General features: G+C 39.1%; 1 protein-coding gene across 1 annotated transcript; it reads right to left on the bottom strand.

The window, feature by feature from the left end:
• Nucleotides 1-280: 280 nt before the first annotated feature.
• Nucleotides 281-1,342, bottom strand: LOC148555119 (uncharacterized). The gene is made up of 2 exons (XM_088490607.1): nucleotides 1,331-1,342; nucleotides 281-1,021 (listed from the first exon to the last, which is right to left on the bottom strand). Exons 1-2 carry the CDS (start codon nucleotides 1,340-1,342, stop codon nucleotides 281-283), a joined length of 753 nt encoding a protein of 250 aa, XP_088346733.1.
• Nucleotides 1,343-16,551: the final 15,209 nt, after the last annotated feature.

Below are 16,551 nucleotides of genomic sequence, written 5' to 3'. Positions count from 1 at the left end.
AAAGCAATCCAAAGAGGTCGAGCAGCAAGGCTCTAACACTCTCAAAACCCAGAAAGGTGCCAAGACAAGTGCAAATAAGCATAATATAAAATACAATATTATAACAAGCTTCAGGGTCAGGCCCAAAAAGCTTGAAAGCTACTTGTTGTTTTTTCAAAATCAAAAGTTGCTAAACAAGCAACCAAAAGGAGTATCAACAGTCAGCATAATATTCAAGACTACAAAATAAAGAGTTTAAAAGCCCACAAGTTGGGCTATCCACACAAATGTCCAAGAAAATTCAGCTAAGATTAGAAGACTTCTCGGCAGCATCAGTCTGAGGTGAAGGAGGACGAGCCTGGAGAGGCACTGCATCCACTGTACCGTCGTCCGTATTTAGAATTTGACAATCGGGATCTAACTCCGGACGAACGATCCCAGCGGGAGGAGCTATAGAAGTCGACACTTTAGCAGCAGGTACAGGGGGAGGCCCGACGTCATCATCATCCTGGTCGTCCGGGACAATCTTACCATCCCTTACAACATTGTCCAAGCTGAAGAGAGTAAGGTCAACCTCAGGAGCAAGAACTTGAACCTGCTCCTTTAAATTATCATAAGCAGCATTTACGCTGCCGACAAGATGACCTTGGAGCTCGGAGTAGTCAACTCGGGCAGATTCCAACTCCTCCCTCAGACGCATTACCTCCCGATAAGATGTGACATAACTGTCCTTATGTCTCAACGCAGTGTCCTCGGCCAACCTCACAGAGGCTGCCAGGGCAAGAGAGCTAGCCTTCTTGTTCTCCAGATCCTTCTCCAGTTTGGCTACTTTCACCTCAAGCTCCTCCTTCAAGCCCTTCATCCGATCAAACTCTTGTTTGGCCTCCTCCATGAAGGCTTTGGTGGCATGAAGAGGAAGATTTTGAGCAGTTCGATACAGGGCAGCCCACATATAGGCCATCTTGATGCTACTCCGAGTTATGAAGCCCAAATGGCGAAGGAGAGAGGCGTCGTCAGTAGGGACGACACCATAAGGACCGATCTGTTGGTCAACAAACTCCACCGCATCAAAGTCAGGAGCGTTAAGGTTGAAAGGCTCAATTGTTTTTTGTTTTTTGTTGGGAGGAGCACCAGAAGTAGCGACAGAAGTCTGTGGAGGGTCAGCTAGACGAACTCGAGGAGTGGGGATCACCTTCTTCGGCCCAGGAGAACTCGGCACGGGCGGCTTTATTGGAACTTGAGAAGATCCCTCTCCCACCACCTTGGCCAAGATATTTTGAGCAGCAGCAGCCTTCTTTTCCTTTTTGTAGGCCTTCATAGAATCCTTGTTTTTTGACATCTCTGAAAATACAGAATCAACCATAGTGATGAGTTACAATCCAGAAGAAGCAAAACTAAGAAACAAGTATAGAAACAAGTCGGACAGTACCCAAAGCAGTTCGAACCAAAGACGAGTCACTCAAAAACTTTTTTGTATCAAGATAGGGTGGTTTCCCCTATAAATCTTCAAGAACAATTACAAAAGCTCGCTCAACCTCGTCAAGCATCTCCCATGTATAGCGAGACACTCTCACATTCTTTTGCCATTCTAGAGGAAAGGCAGGCTCATCATTTTCATAAAGAAAAAAGGGGCGGGCCCCCTCAACAGCACGGACTCGGAAGAAATAATTCTTAAAATCTTTAAAAGACTCATCATACATGGCAAAAACTTTATGCCCCTGGGCCGACCTGAAAGAAACCCAGGAAGCTTTCTTTTTGAAAGACCCTCCAGGCTTGACAGAAACAAAAAGATAGAGGAAAAGAGTCTGAGAAGGTGCTATGCTTAACTCTTGGCCAAGTAGCTGAAAAATCTTGATAAAACCCCAGGAATTTGGATGAAGCTGATACGCACGGAAAGTTGTCTCTCAACAAATCTCCCGTGGTAAGTATACCGAATTGTCGTCAAGTAAAACTCACAATAGAGTGAGGTCGAATCCCACAGAGATTAACGGATTAAGCAATCAATGGTTAATTGATTATCCTAGTTAGACGAATCATATTGGAGTGATAAGTAACAAGGAAATGTAAATGGCATAAAAGTAAAGAAAGCAATAAAGTGCAGAAAAGTAAAATAGCAAGAATAGTAAATGTAAGAACTAAAAATAAAATGAACATTGGGATCAAGAGATATTGCAATCCTACGGATAAAGTTCATTCCCATCTCTTCCTCAATCAATGCATTCATTGATCTCCTTGGCAATCTTAAGTGATCGAATTCCAATTCCTTGGTAATTCAATATCTAAAATCTTGATCAATAGCCAATTCCTTGGTCAATTGCTCATGAGAAGAGATGAATTATGGTCACTGATTATACCACATGCATTCCCAAATCAAGCGTTCGTAGGATTATAGTCACATATCCATCCAAACCCAATTTGGTCCAGCATGAGAAAGCATTTCTAGCATGATCTCTTCATTCCTCTTCCAAGGTTCAGAAGAGATCCAAGTATGAATAGCTTCTTTTCCAAGATAACTACCCAATTGGATGAAGATTGAAAGCTTTCTAGTAAAATCAAGAGAAAAGATAGAAGAAGAATAATAAGAACTACAAATGATCCATTGAATCACAATAAAGCTCTCTAATTCAATGAAAAGAGTTAGTTGATCATTGCTCTACCAAAATAGAAAAGAAAGAAAGTGCAGAAAAGTAAAGATGAAGATTAAAACTAAAATTGAAACTTCAAAATTCAAAAATGAAAATTACAACTAAAATGAAAGAAAAGGAAAAGTGTGTGAGGGGAGGGAGTCCGAAGACCCCTCTTCAATCCCCCCTTCCAGAATAATCCCCGGGTTTCAGTCCCCCCTTGAATGTAAAAACTAAGGCCCTTATATAGGCTCTCCTAAATTACAAAATGAAATTAAAAGCAAATTACAATTAAATGAAAATTCCTATTCTAGATGCTTCTTGTGGCCTTGATTGGTTGACACTTGTGGGCTTGCTTCCTTGAGGTTGGGTGGTCCTTGAAAGAGAATCAAGTTGAGGTCCAGGTGCTAAAGTTAGTGCTAAAATTAGCCACACTAACGCTACAAGTGTGGCGTTAGTGCTAAAGTTATTGTGGCTAACGTTGCACTTGTTGCACAGTTGGTGTTTTTGGGGCTTAAAAGATGCCTATTGTTTGTACTCCAATTTCATGCCCACTATAGAGTATTATATATCATTGGAAAGCTCGGAATGTCAGCTTTCTAACGCAACTAAAATCACCTCAATTTGATATCTAAAACTCAAGTTATGCTCCTTTGAAGTGGACACGGTCGCTGGCATAGTCGCTAGCGTTAATGGAAAACGTGAGTCCCGATAACGCTAGCGACCAGGGGCTTAATATTTCCAGGTTCTGGAGCTCAAAATCAATGTCCACCCCATACTATTATATATTGTTGGAAAGCTCTGGATGTCTACTTTCCAACGCCTTTGAAAGCGCATCATTTGGAGCTCTACAACTCGAGTTACACTTCTTGGAAGGTGAAAAGGTCAGTTGGCCTTACTACAGGTTGATACCATGTTCATCTTTGCACTTTTAGGGCGGTTTTCTCCCTCAAATTTAGTGTTAACCATGTAGTGATATATATTCTTGGAAAGCTCTGGAATTCTATTTTCCAATGCCACTGGAATCACCTCATTTGGAGCTTTGTGGCTCAAGTTATGCGTGTTTGAAGAAGGCATGGTCAGGCTGCTAGGTGAGAATTTTGCCCAGGTTAATGTCCACGTTAGTGTAACTAACGTGGCCATTAACGTGGGTCTTCTTTTTCTTCACAAAGTTAGTGGCGTTCACCTTTTCCACTAACTTTGGAGTTGCTTTTTCCTTTCACGTTAGTTCCCACGTTAATGTAACTAACGTGGAAGCTAACGTGGGTGTTTTTTGGCTTCGCAAACGTTAGTGGCATTCACCTTTTCCACTAACTTTGGCATCTCCCTTTCCTTCCATGTTAGTTCCCACGTTAATGTAATTAACGTGGAAGCTAACGTGGGTCTTCTTGCACCTTCGCTAGCGTTAGTGGCACTCACTTTTCCACTAACGCTGCTCCTTCTTCAAAGTTGATGCCATTAACGTTCCCACTAACATTCCAACTTCCCTTCCTTCCACGTTAGTGCCCACGTTAGTGTAACTAACGTAGCCACTAACGTGGCTCTTCTTTGCTTTTTGTTACCTAAAATCAATCAAACAAAGTGCATCAAAGTCTTGCTCTTAATCATGGGATCATGCATCATCCATTTTATTATTCAATTCATGCATAATTCTCATGAAATCATTCAAAATTCACAATGTTTGCTTTAATCATGGTATGAATGCATTTTCAACCAAATACTTGCTTATTTCTTAAGAAAATGCATGAAACCAACTTAAAGAATACAAAAAATGGCTAGTAAAACTAGCCAAGATGCCCTGGCATCACAACACCAAACTTAAATCTTACTTGTTCCCAAGTAAGAAAATAACTATGCACAAAGAATTCTCTTAATTGGAATGTATTGAAGAATTGCTTATGATGCCTTAGTGGGTGAAGTGAATAAGTGGCAGTGGGGTGAACTCTAATTTGTATGCTTATACAAGGATTCCAGTGCTCATTAGTCCTTACATTTCGGAAGTCTTAGATCTTAGGACTTTCATTCAAATGATATTATGGAATCCTCTTTATAGATTGTCACCTTTGAAGCAGCACTTATTTTCTAGCATTTTTCTTTTTGTATCTTGGCCTCGACTCTAGGTATCATGTCTCAAAGCGGCTTTTTAAGATAAGCTTTCAATCAATACTCCCAAACCAGTTGGTCTAAGGTATTAGGTGTTGAAGCACCCCTTAGGATATACTTGCTCAAGCCTCTCTCTTTGACACAAATCCAGCACAAGCATGTAACTAGGACAATAACTCTTTGAGTTCTTGTTTCTTTCTTTTTCTTCCTAGTAATTGATGCTCAGAGCCTTGGGCTTGTTCTTTGTTTTTCTTATTCTTTTGTTTTCTTTTGTTGCTGCTTCTTGGATCAATAGATGTTTGAGAAATTCCATAATACTTTTCTAAATTTCAGTTCCTGTCTATGAGCTCCCATGCAAGTTTTCACAAACATGCAACCTCAATACACAATCATACAATCAGAACCTCCACTCCTCTTAATCTTTTGCTTGCCCCAAGATTTATAAAATTCTTCAACATTTTCCTTTCAGAAGAATAATTTGCATTTTTAAGTGTAATGGGTGCAAGCAAAATTTAAGATGATAATCATGATATCAGAGTAACATGTTACAAATCAAATATCAACTATGCTTATTTCACAAGGAGTAATCACACATGCATACAAAGAAAATAGAAGACAATCATGCAAATTAAAGTGCTGGAAATAAGTAAGAGGAGAAAGGAACTTTACCACCTTGTATTTTATCTTCATTATTGTTGTCCTTTTCCTCCTATTCTTCCCCTTTCCATACCAAACTTAGAATGATTGCTTATCCTCAAGCAACAAGTAAAACAGTGGTGATGGGGTCTATGATGGATCATGAATGTCTTAGAATGAAGTGTGAGTATGCATGTGTTTCAGCAAGCAAGATTAAGGATACAATAAAGGCACAAGAGATACAAACAGAGACATTTTGAGTGCATTAATAAGTGGTGTTGGCATGGTACTTTGCATGAAAGTTAAGTGGCAACACCAAACTTAGTGTGACACTGTAAATTTAGAATGTTGCAAGTACCCTGTGAAGATTGAAAATCAACTTGTTGCATGGCAACACCAAACTTAGAATGCAATCATATGTCAAATTAATGAAAGTAAACTATGCAAGGAAAGAAAATGTTACCTACGGTTGGGTTGCCTCCCAACAAGCGCTCTTTTAATGTCATTAGCTTGACATGTTGTTCATGAATTTCTTCCTCTTCTTCCAGTTTGTTAAGAGGAATGACCTCAAGAGGAAAGATGAGCCAGTTAATGCCCTTTGTTTTGAGTGCTTCTCCCCAGCAAGCTTTTTTTTGTTGTTAGCTTGTGTAAACTTGCTTGTTGGGGTAGGGGTGGGATGGCTTTTAGTTGACCTTTTCTTCTTCACGGATATTGTCCTTCTTTTCTTGGTCACCATCCTCTTTTTAGTGCTCATGTTGATTGTCTTCACCACCTTAATTTCAGGATTTGGGTGATGTACTATGGTTGGAGCATCCTCTTCATCAAGATCTTCTTGAATTGGTGGTTCAATGAACTCACCCTCTATGCAACTCTCTGTTTCATTGGAGTGTGGGTTCCCTTGATTGACTTCCTCCCTTATTCTTGACCTTTGAATGAACTCCTCTATTTCTGGAGAGAGTGAAGTGGTCTCCCTTTGTGATCTCAGCTCTTCAATGAACTGTTCTTCAGATTAGAGTTGTGCATTCTGTCTCAATTTTTCTTTATGGTCTCTTTCTGCTATTTTCTCCTCTTCGTTTGTCTTTATTATTTCTTCAAAGAGGAGTTCTATCCTAGCGAGTCTCTCTTCTTCTCTACTTTTTTTGAGCTCTTCCATGATGAGTTCAATCCTAGCAAGTCTATCTAAAGGCGGTTGGATAGGTTGTAATAGTTGGGCAGTGTTGGCTTGTAAATGGAATTGGTTATTTTGTGGTTGTGTGTTCTGAAAGTGGTATGACTCTTGTGGGTAGTGGATTGAGTTTTGTGGATGGTGAAATGAATTGTATGGATTTGGGATAGACTTTTGTGCTGAGGCATACTCAAATGATGAAGAATTTAGGCATGTAAAACTTGGAGGTGAGGTTGGATAATTGAGAGGTGATGGCTCTTGTTGAATGGGGTATGAATGAGTGAAATCTCTTTGATTTTGATCTTCCCAGACACAACTTGAGTAGTGATCAATTTCACCAAAATATGGACCATTTTGTGGCTCTGAAAAGTACCCCATTTCATGTTCTTGATACTCCCACCCACCATGAGCATAGTAAAGTGAATCATTCTGTGGTGGTGGAGAGTTTCCCATGAAATTTGATTGACTAAAATATGATGGATGCTCCTTTCTTTCCTGCAGAAAGCTCTGTCTCAAACAATAATCACCAAAAGATATTGGAATCTCCATTGTCACAGATGAGGAAATTTTCAGTGAGACAATATCACAAACAGTTAGTTAGCAAAAGAAAATAAAGTAACAAAAGAAAACAAAGACAAAAGAAAAGTGTCTAATCTAGTAAATCAATCAACCGGTAGTTTGTTAATCACAATTAATCCCCGGCAACGGCGCCATAAACTTGATACGCACGGAAACTTGTCTCTCAACAAATCTCTCTCTGCAAGTATACCGAATTGTCGTCGAGTAAAACTCACAATAGAGTGAGGTCGAATCCCACAGAGATTAACGGATTAAGCAATCAATGGTTAATTGATTATCCTAGTTAGACGAATCATATTGGAGTGATAAGTAATAAGGAAATGTAAATGGCATAAAAGTAAAGAAAGCAATAAAGTGCAGAAAAGTAAAATAGCAAGAATAGTAAATGTAAGAACTAAAAATAAAATGAACATTGGGATCAAGAGATATTACAATCCTCCGGATCAAGTTCATTCCCATCTCTTCCTCAATCAATGCATTCATTGATCTCCTTGGCAATCTAAAGTGATCAAATTCCAATTCCTTGGTAATTCAATCTCTTAAGTCTTGATCAATAGCCAATTCCTTGGTCAATTGCTCATGAGAAGAGATGAATTATGGTCACTGATTATAGCACATGCATTCCCAAATCAAGCGTTGGTAGGATTATAGTCACATATCCATCCAAACCCAATTTGGTCCAACATGAGAAAGCATTTCTAGCATGATCTCTTCATTCCTCTTCCAAGGTTCAGAAGAGATCCAGGTATGAATAGCTTCTTTTCCAAGATAACTACCCAATTGGATGAAGATTGAAAGCTTTCTAGTAAAATCAAGAGAAAAGATAGAAGAAGAATAATAAGAACTACAAATGATCCATTGAATCACAGTAGAGCTCTCTAACCCAATGAAAAGAGTTAGTTGATCATTGCTCTACCAAAATAGAAAAGAAAGAAAGTACAGAAAAGTAGAGATGAAGATTAAAACTAAAATTAAAACTTCAAAATTCATAAATGAAAATTACAACTAAAATGAAAGAAAAGGAAAAGTGTGTGAGGGGAGGGAGTCCGAAGACCCCTCTTCAATCCTCCCTTCCAGAATAATCCCCCGGTTTCAGTCCCCCCTTGAATGTAAAAACTAAGGCCCTAATATAGGCTCTCCTAAATTACAAAATGAAATTAAAAGCAAATTACAATTAAATGAAAATTCCTATTCTAGATGCTTCTTGTGGCCTTGATTGGTTGACACTTGTGGGCTTGCTTCCTTGAGGTTGGGTGGTCCTTGAAAGAGAATCAAGTTGAGGTCCAGGTGCTAAAGTTAGTGCTAAAGTTAGCAACACTAACGCTACAAGTGTGGCGTTAGTGCTAAAGTTATTGTGGCTAACGTTGCACTTGCTGCACAGTTGGTATTTTTGGGGCTTAAAAGATGCCTCTTATTTGTGCTCCAATTTCATGCCCACTATAGAGTATTATATATTTTTGGAAAGCTCTAAATGTCAGCTTTCTAACGCAACTGGAATCACCTCAATTGGATCTCTAAAACTCAAGTTATGCTCCTTTGAAGTGGACATGGTCGCTGGCATAGTCGCTAGCGTTAATGGAAAACGTGAGTCCCGATAACCCTAGCGACGAGGGGCTTAATATTTTCATGTTCTGGAGCTCAAAATCAATGTCCACCCAATACTATTATATATTGTTAGAAAGCTCTGGATGTCTATTTTCCAACGCATTTGGAAGCGCATCATTTGGAGCTCTACAACTCGAGTTACACTTCTTGGAAGGTGGAAAGGTCAGTTGGCCTTACTACAGGTTGATACCATATTCATCTTTGCACTTTCGGGGCAGGTTTTCTCCCTCAAATTTAGTGTTAAACATGTAGTGCCATATATGCTTGGAAAGCTCTGGAATCCTACTTTCCAATGCCACTAGAATCACCTCATTTGGAGCTTTGTGGCTCATGTTATGCGTGTTTTAAGAAGGCGTGGTCAGGCTGCTGGGTGAGAATTTTGCCCACGTTAATGTCCATGTTAGTGTAACTAACGTGGCCATTAACGTGGGTCTTCTTTTTCTTCACAAAGTTAGTGGCGTTCACCTTTTCCACTAACTTTGGAGTTGCCTTTTCCTTCCACGTTAGTTCCCACGTTAATGTAACTAACGTGGAAGCTAACGTGGGTGATTTTTGGGTTCGCAAACGTTAGTAGCGTTCACCTTTTCCACTAACTTTGGCATCTCCCTTTCCTTCCACGTTAGTTCCCACGTTAATGTAGTTAACGTGGAAACTAACGTGGGTCTTCTTGCACCTTCGCTAGCGTTAGTGGCACTCACTTTTTCCACTAACGCTGCTCCTTCTTCAAAGTTGATGCCATTAACGTTCCCACTAACGTTCCAACTTCCCTTCCTTCCACGTTAGTGCCCACATTAGTGTAACTAACGTAGCCACTATCGTGGCTCTTCTCTGCTTTTTGTTACCTAAAATTAATCAAACAAAGTGTATCAAAGTCTTGCTCTTAATCATGGGATCATGCATCATCCATTTTATTATTCAATTCATGCATAATTCTCATGAAATCATTCAAAATTCACAATGTTTGCTTGGATCATGGTATGAATGCATTTTCAACCAAATACTTGCTTATTTCTTAAGAAAATGCATGAAACCAACTTAAAGAATACAAAAAATGGCTAGTAAAACTAGCCAAGATGCCCTGGCATCACAACACCAAACTTAAATCTTACTTGTTCCCAAGTAAGAAAATAACTATGCACAAAGAATTCTCTTAATTGGAATGTATTGAAGAATTGCTTATGATGCCTTAGTGGGTGAAGTGAATAAGTGGCAGTGGGGTGAACTCTAATTTGTATGCTTATACAAGGATTCCAGTGCTCATTAGTCCTTACTTTTCGGAAGTCTTAGATCTTAGGACTTTCATTCAAATGATATTATGGAATCCTCTTTATAGATTGTCACCTTTGAAGCAGCACTTATTTTCTAGCATTTTTCTTTTTGTATCTTGGCCTCGACTCTAGGTATCATGTCTCAAAGCGGCTTTTTAAGATAAGCTTTCAATCAATACTCCCAAACCAGTTGGTCTAAGGTATTAGGTGTTGAAGCACCCCTTAGGATATACTTGCTCAAGCCTCTCTCTTTGACACAAATCCAGCACAAGCATGTAACTAGGACAATAACTCTTTGAGTTCTTGTTTCTTTCTTTTTCTTCCTAGTAATTGATGCTCAGAGCCTTGGGCTTGTTCTTTGTTTTTCTTATTCTTTTGTTTTCTTTTGTTGCTGCTTCTTGGATCAATAGATGTTTGAGAAATTCCATAATACTTTTCTAAATTTCAGTTCCTGTCTATGAGCTCCCATGCAAGTTTTCACAAACATGCAACCTCAATACACAATCATACAATCAGAACCTCCACTCCTCTTAATCTTTTGCTTGCCCCAAGATTTATAAAATTCTTCAACATTTTCCTTTCAGAAGAATAATTTGCATTTTTAAGTGTAATGGGTGCAAGCAAAATTTAAGATGATAATCATGATATCAGAGTAACATGTTACAAATCAAATATCAACTATGCTTATTTCACAAGGAGTAATCACACATGCATACAAAGAAAATAGAAGACAATCATGCAAATTAAAGTGCTGGAAATAAGTAAGAGGAGAAAGGAACTTTACCACCTTGTATTTTATCTTCATTATTGTTGTCCTTTTCCTCCTATTCTTCCCCTTTCCATACCAAACTTAGAATGATTGCTTATCCTCAAGCAACAAGTAAAACAGTGGTGATGGGGTCTATGATGGATCATGAATGTCTTAGAATGAAGTGTGAGTATGCATGTGTTTCAGCAAGCAAGATTAAGGATACAATAAAGGCACAAGAGATACAAACAGAGACATTTTGAGTGCATTAATAAGTGGTGTTGGCATGGTACTTTGCATGAAAGTTAAGTGGCAACACCAAACTTAGTGTGACACTGTAAATTTAGAATGTTGCAAGTACCCTGTGAAGATTGAAAATCAACTTGTTGCATGGCAACACCAAACTTAGAATGCAATCATATGTCAAATTAATGAAAGTAAACTATGCAAGGAAAGAAAATGTTACCTACGGTTGGGTTGCCTCCCAACAAGCGCTCTTTTAATGTCATTAGCTTGACATGTTGTTCATGAATTTCTTCCTCTTCTTCCAGTTTGTTAAGAGGAATGACCTCAAGAGGAAAGATGAGCCAGTTAATGCCCTTTGTTTTGAGTGCTTCTCCCCAGCAAGCTTTTTTTTGTTGTTAGCTTGTGTAAACTTGCTTGTTGGGGTAGGGGTGGGATGGCTTTTAGTTGACCTTTTCTTCTTCACGGATATTGTCCTTCTTTTCTTGGTCACCATCCTCTTTTTAGTGCTCATGTTGATTGTCTTCACCACCTTAATTTCAGGATTTGGGTGATGTACTATGGTTGGAGCATCCTCTTCATCAAGATCTTCTTGAATTGGTGGTTCAATGAACTCACCCTCTATGCAACTCTCTGTTTCATTGGAGTGTGGGTTCCCTTGATTGACTTCCTCCCTTATTCTTGACCTTTGAATGAACTCCTCTATTTCTGGAGAGAGTGAAGTGGTCTCCCTTTGTGATCTCAGCTCTTCAATGAACTGTTCTTCAGATTAGAGTTGTGCATTCTGTCTCAATTTTTCTTTATGGTCTCTTTCTGCTATTTTCTCCTCTTCGTTTGTCTTTATTATTTCTTCAAAGAGGAGTTCTATCCTAGCGAGTCTCTCTTCTTCTCTACTTTTTTTGAGCTCTTCCATGATGAGTTCAATCCTAGCAAGTCTATCTAAAGGCGGTTGGATAGGTTGTAATAGTTGGGCAGTGTTGGCTTGTAAATGGAATTGGTTATTTTGTGGTTGTGTGTTCTGAAAGTGGTATGACTCTTGTGGGTAGTGGATTGAGTTTTGTGGATGGTGAAATGAATTGTATGGATTTGGGATAGACTTTTGTGCTGAGGCATACTCAAATGATGAAGAATTTAGGCATGTAAAACTTGGAGGTGAGGTTGGATAATTGAGAGGTGATGGCTCTTGTTGAATGGGGTATGAATGAGTGAAATCTCTTTGATTTTGATCTTCCCAGACACAACTTGAGTAGTGATCAATTTCACCAAAATATGGACCATTTTGTGGCTCTGAAAAGTACCCCATTTCATGTTCTTGATACTCCCACCCACCATGAGCATAGTAAAGTGAATCATTCTGTGGTGGTGGAGAGTTTCCCATGAAATTTGATTGACTAAAATATGATGGATGCTCCTTTCTTTCCTGCAGAAAGCTCTGTCTCAAACAATAATCACCAAAAGATATTGGAATCTCCATTGTCACAGATGAGGAAATTTTCAGTGAGACAATATCACAAACAGTTAGTTAGCAAAAGAAAATAAAGTAACAAAAGAAAACAAAGACAAAAGAAAAGTGTCTAATCTAGTAAATCAATCAACCGGTAGTTTGTTAATCACAATTAATCCCCGGCAACGGCGCCATAAACTTGATACGCACGGAAACTTGTCTCTCAACAAATCTCTCTCTGCAAGTATACCGAATTGTCGTCGAGTAAAACTCACAATAGAGTGAGGTCGAATCCCACAGAGATTAACGGATTAAGCAATCAATGGTTAATTGATTATCCTAGTTAGACGAATCATATTGGAGTGATAAGTAATAAGGAAATGTAAATGGCATAAAAGTAAAGAAAGCAATAAAGTGCAGAAAAGTAAAATAGCAAGAATAGTAAATGTAAGAACTAAAAATAAAATGAACATTGGGATCAAGAGATATTACAATCCTCCGGATCAAGTTCATTCCCATCTCTTCCTCAATCAATGCATTCATTGATCTCCTTGGCAATCTAAAGTGATCAAATTCCAATTCCTTGGTAATTCAATCTCTTAAGTCTTGATCAATAGCCAATTCCTTGGTTAATTTCTCATGAGAAGAGATGAATTATGGTCACTGATTATAGCACATGCATTCCCAAATCAAGCGTTGGTAGGATTATAGTCACATATCCATCCAAACCCAATTTGGTCCAACATGAGAAAGCATTTCTAGCATGATCTCTTCATTCCTCTTCCAAGGTTCAGAAGAGATCCAGGTATGAATAGCTTCTTTTCCAAGATAACTACCCAATTGGATGAAGATTGAAAGCTTTCTAGTAAAATCAAGAGAAAAGATAGAAGAAGAATAATAAGAACTACAAATGATCCATTGAATCACAGTAGAGCTCTCTAACCCAATGAAAAGAGTTAGTTGATCATTGCTCTACCAAAATAGAAAAGAAAGAAAGTACAGAAAAGTAAAGATGAAGATTAAAACTAAAATTAAAACTTCAAAATTCATAAATGAAAATTACAACTAAAATGAAAGAAAAGGAAAAGTGTGTGAGGGGAGGGAGTCCGAAGACCCCTCTTCAATCCTCCCTTCCAGAATAATCCCCCGGTTTCAGTCCCCCCTTGAATGTAAAAACTAAGGCCCTTATATAGGCTCTCCTAAATTACAAAATGAAATTAAAAGCAAATTACAATTAAATGAAAATTCCTATTCTAGATGCTTCTTGTGGCCTTGATTGGTTGACACTTGTGGGCTTGCTTCCTTGAGGTTGGGTGGTCCTTGAAAGAGAATCAAGTTGAGGTCCAGGTGCTAAAGTTAGTGCTAAAGTTAGCAACACTAACGCTACAAGTGTGGCGTTAGTGCTAAAGTTATTGTGGCTAACGTTGCACTTGCTGCACAGTTGGTATTTTTGGGGCTTAAAAGATGCCTCTTATTTGTGCTCCAATTTCATGCCCACTATAGAGTATTATATATCTTTGGAAAGCTCTAAATGTCAGCTTTCTAACGCAACTGGAATCACCTCAATTGGATCTCTAAAACTCAAGTTATGCTCCTTTGAAGTGGACATGGTCGCTGGCATAGTCGCTAGCGTTAATGGAAAACGTGAGTCCCGATAACCCTAGCGACGAGGGGCTTAATATTTTCATGTTCTGGAGCTCAAAATCAATGTCCACCCAATACTATTATATATTGTTAGAAAGCTCTGGATGTCTATTTTCCAACGCATTTGGAAGCGCATCATTTGGAGCTCTACAACTCGAGTTACACTTCTTGGAAGGTGGAAAGGTCAGTTGGCCTTACTACAGGTTGATACCATATTCATCTTTGCACTTTCGGGGCAGGTTTTCTCCCTCAAATTTAGTGTTAAACATGTAGTGCCATATATGCTTGGAAAGCTCTGGAATCCTACTTTCCAATGCCACTAGAATCACCTCATTTGGAGCTTTGTGGCTCATGTTATGCGTGTTTTAAGAAGGCATGGTCAGGCTGCTGGGTGAGAATTTTGCCCACGTTAATGTCCATGTTAGTGTAACTAACGTGGTCATTAACGTGGGTCTTCTTTTTCTTCACAAAGTTAGTGGCGTTCACCTTTTCCACTAACTTTGGAGTTGCCTTTTCGTTCCACGTTAGTTCCCACGTTAATGTAACTAACGTGGAAGCTAACGTGGGTGATTTTTGGGTTCGCAAACGTTAGTAGCGTTCACCTTTTCCACTAACTTTGGCATCTCCCTTTCCTTCCACGTTAGTTCCCACGTTAATGTAGTTAACGTGGAAGCTAACGTGGGTCTTCTTGCACCTTCGCTAGCGTTAGTGGCACTCACTTTTTCCACTAACGCTGCTCCTTCTTCAAAGTTGATGCCATTAACGTTCCCACTAACGTTCCAACTTCCCTTCCTTCCACGTTAGTGCCCACATTAGTGTAACTAACGTAGCCACTATCGTGGCTCTTCTCTGCTTTTTGTTACCTAAAATTAATCAAACAAAGTGTATCAAAGTCTTGCTCTTAATCATGGGATCATGCATCATCCATTTTATTATTCAATTCATGCATAATTCTCATGAAATCATTCAAAATTCACAATGTTTGCTTGGATCATGGTATGAATGCATTTTCAACCAAATACTTGCTTATTTCTTAAGAAAATGCATGAAACCAACCTAAAGCATACAAAAAATGGCTAGTAAAACTAGCCAAGATTCCCTGGCATCAGAAGCTGGGATGGGGCAATATTACAAGACCACAACAAGTCGGTCTCGAAAGTAGTAAAAGGAAAGGTAATGTCCAACTGGCTGAAGAAATATTCATAGGCGTCGAAAAAGGGACGCTCCCCCTCGACCGAAGTAGGAAAACAAACCCTCTTGTCAGAGTCGGGCGCTACAAGCTCATAATCCCTCTCCTAGGCGCTGCTACCACAAATCCTATGACGTTTTCTCAGCTCTACACAAAAATCAGTGTCTACCACAGAAACACACATCAAGACAAGGGAGTCCAGCCAATCAAACATCCCCTCGGGAACTTTAGAAGACATATCTATAATGTTATTGCGAGAAGACATGAGGCCAACTAATCCTACAATAAGAAAAGAAGATGGGATTACTAAAAAACATCTCGGATGAAGGGCAAAATAACTCGACTGATATACAGAAGAACAAACAGAAAAGGAAAACCCCAAGACTCAAACCAAAGTCCTGGGGCATCCTTTGGAGGCAGTAACAAAGCAAGGTTTCAGGAAAAATCCACAGCTTACGTCCCGGCATCTCTCAAACAAAAAAAGATTTCAAATAACAGAGATCTCGGAAAAGAAAGTCAGAACACAAAAAGTCACTATCTTTTTACAGTCTATCAGCAAAAAGCATCGACAACATCAAACACGCCAAGCAGAAATCGTCAAAGGCACAACCTTTTTTCAGAATCAAACAAAATCATCATCAAAGGCACAAATAGAAGCGGTGATAACATGCAAAAGCCTTAAGAACATCATGCAACAGGAAAGACAAAAAGGTTCATGCAAAAGGGCGAAGAAACTCCCAGAACATACACTACAACAGTAATCAGGCACAACAAAAGCAAAAAGATCCAAACTTTCTCCAAACAAAATCAAAACTTTCTCAAAACCAGACAGGAAAATGACGTGAGAAAGAAAGAAAAACCAACCTGAACAGAGAAAGAAGCTTCAAAGGAGATTGAAGATGGAAAGATGGAATCACCCAGAGAATCGCCAAAATGATGCTGAGGTAAAATGTAGGCGAAAACAGAAAGTGAGAGAGTGAAGGGAGAAGTTACAAAGAAAGACGAAGAAGAGAAACTATTTTTTGATTGTGAATTTGGAAAATAAAAGCCAAAGAAACGGGCAATCAAAACCAATTAATGAAGGTATTTAAAGCTTCGCATATTCCCAAAGCCAAAGCGCTGATATAAAAATGCGCGCTCTTAGAGGAAAGCGTTCCACATTCGAAAAGGTTCTACAAAGAAAGGAATCGATAAAATGCTCGAGCTCGGCTTCACTAGAAAAAGATCGAAGTCAAGGACTCGACCTCAAAGCAGAAGACCGAGCTCGAGCAGGGGCACTATTCACACTTTGGGCCGAGCTATCCGACCCGAGATGTTCAGTGAC

The sequence above is a fragment of the Arachis ipaensis genome, chromosome B6 (genome assembly GCF_059453495.1).
Source record: "Arachis ipaensis isolate K30076 ecotype BB chromosome B6, ASM5945349v1, whole genome shotgun sequence".
NCBI classification, from domain to species: Eukaryota; Viridiplantae; Streptophyta; class Magnoliopsida; order Fabales; family Fabaceae; genus Arachis; species Arachis ipaensis.
The sequence above is the reverse complement of the archived record's forward strand: the minus strand, read 5'-3'. Positions and strand labels throughout refer to the sequence as shown.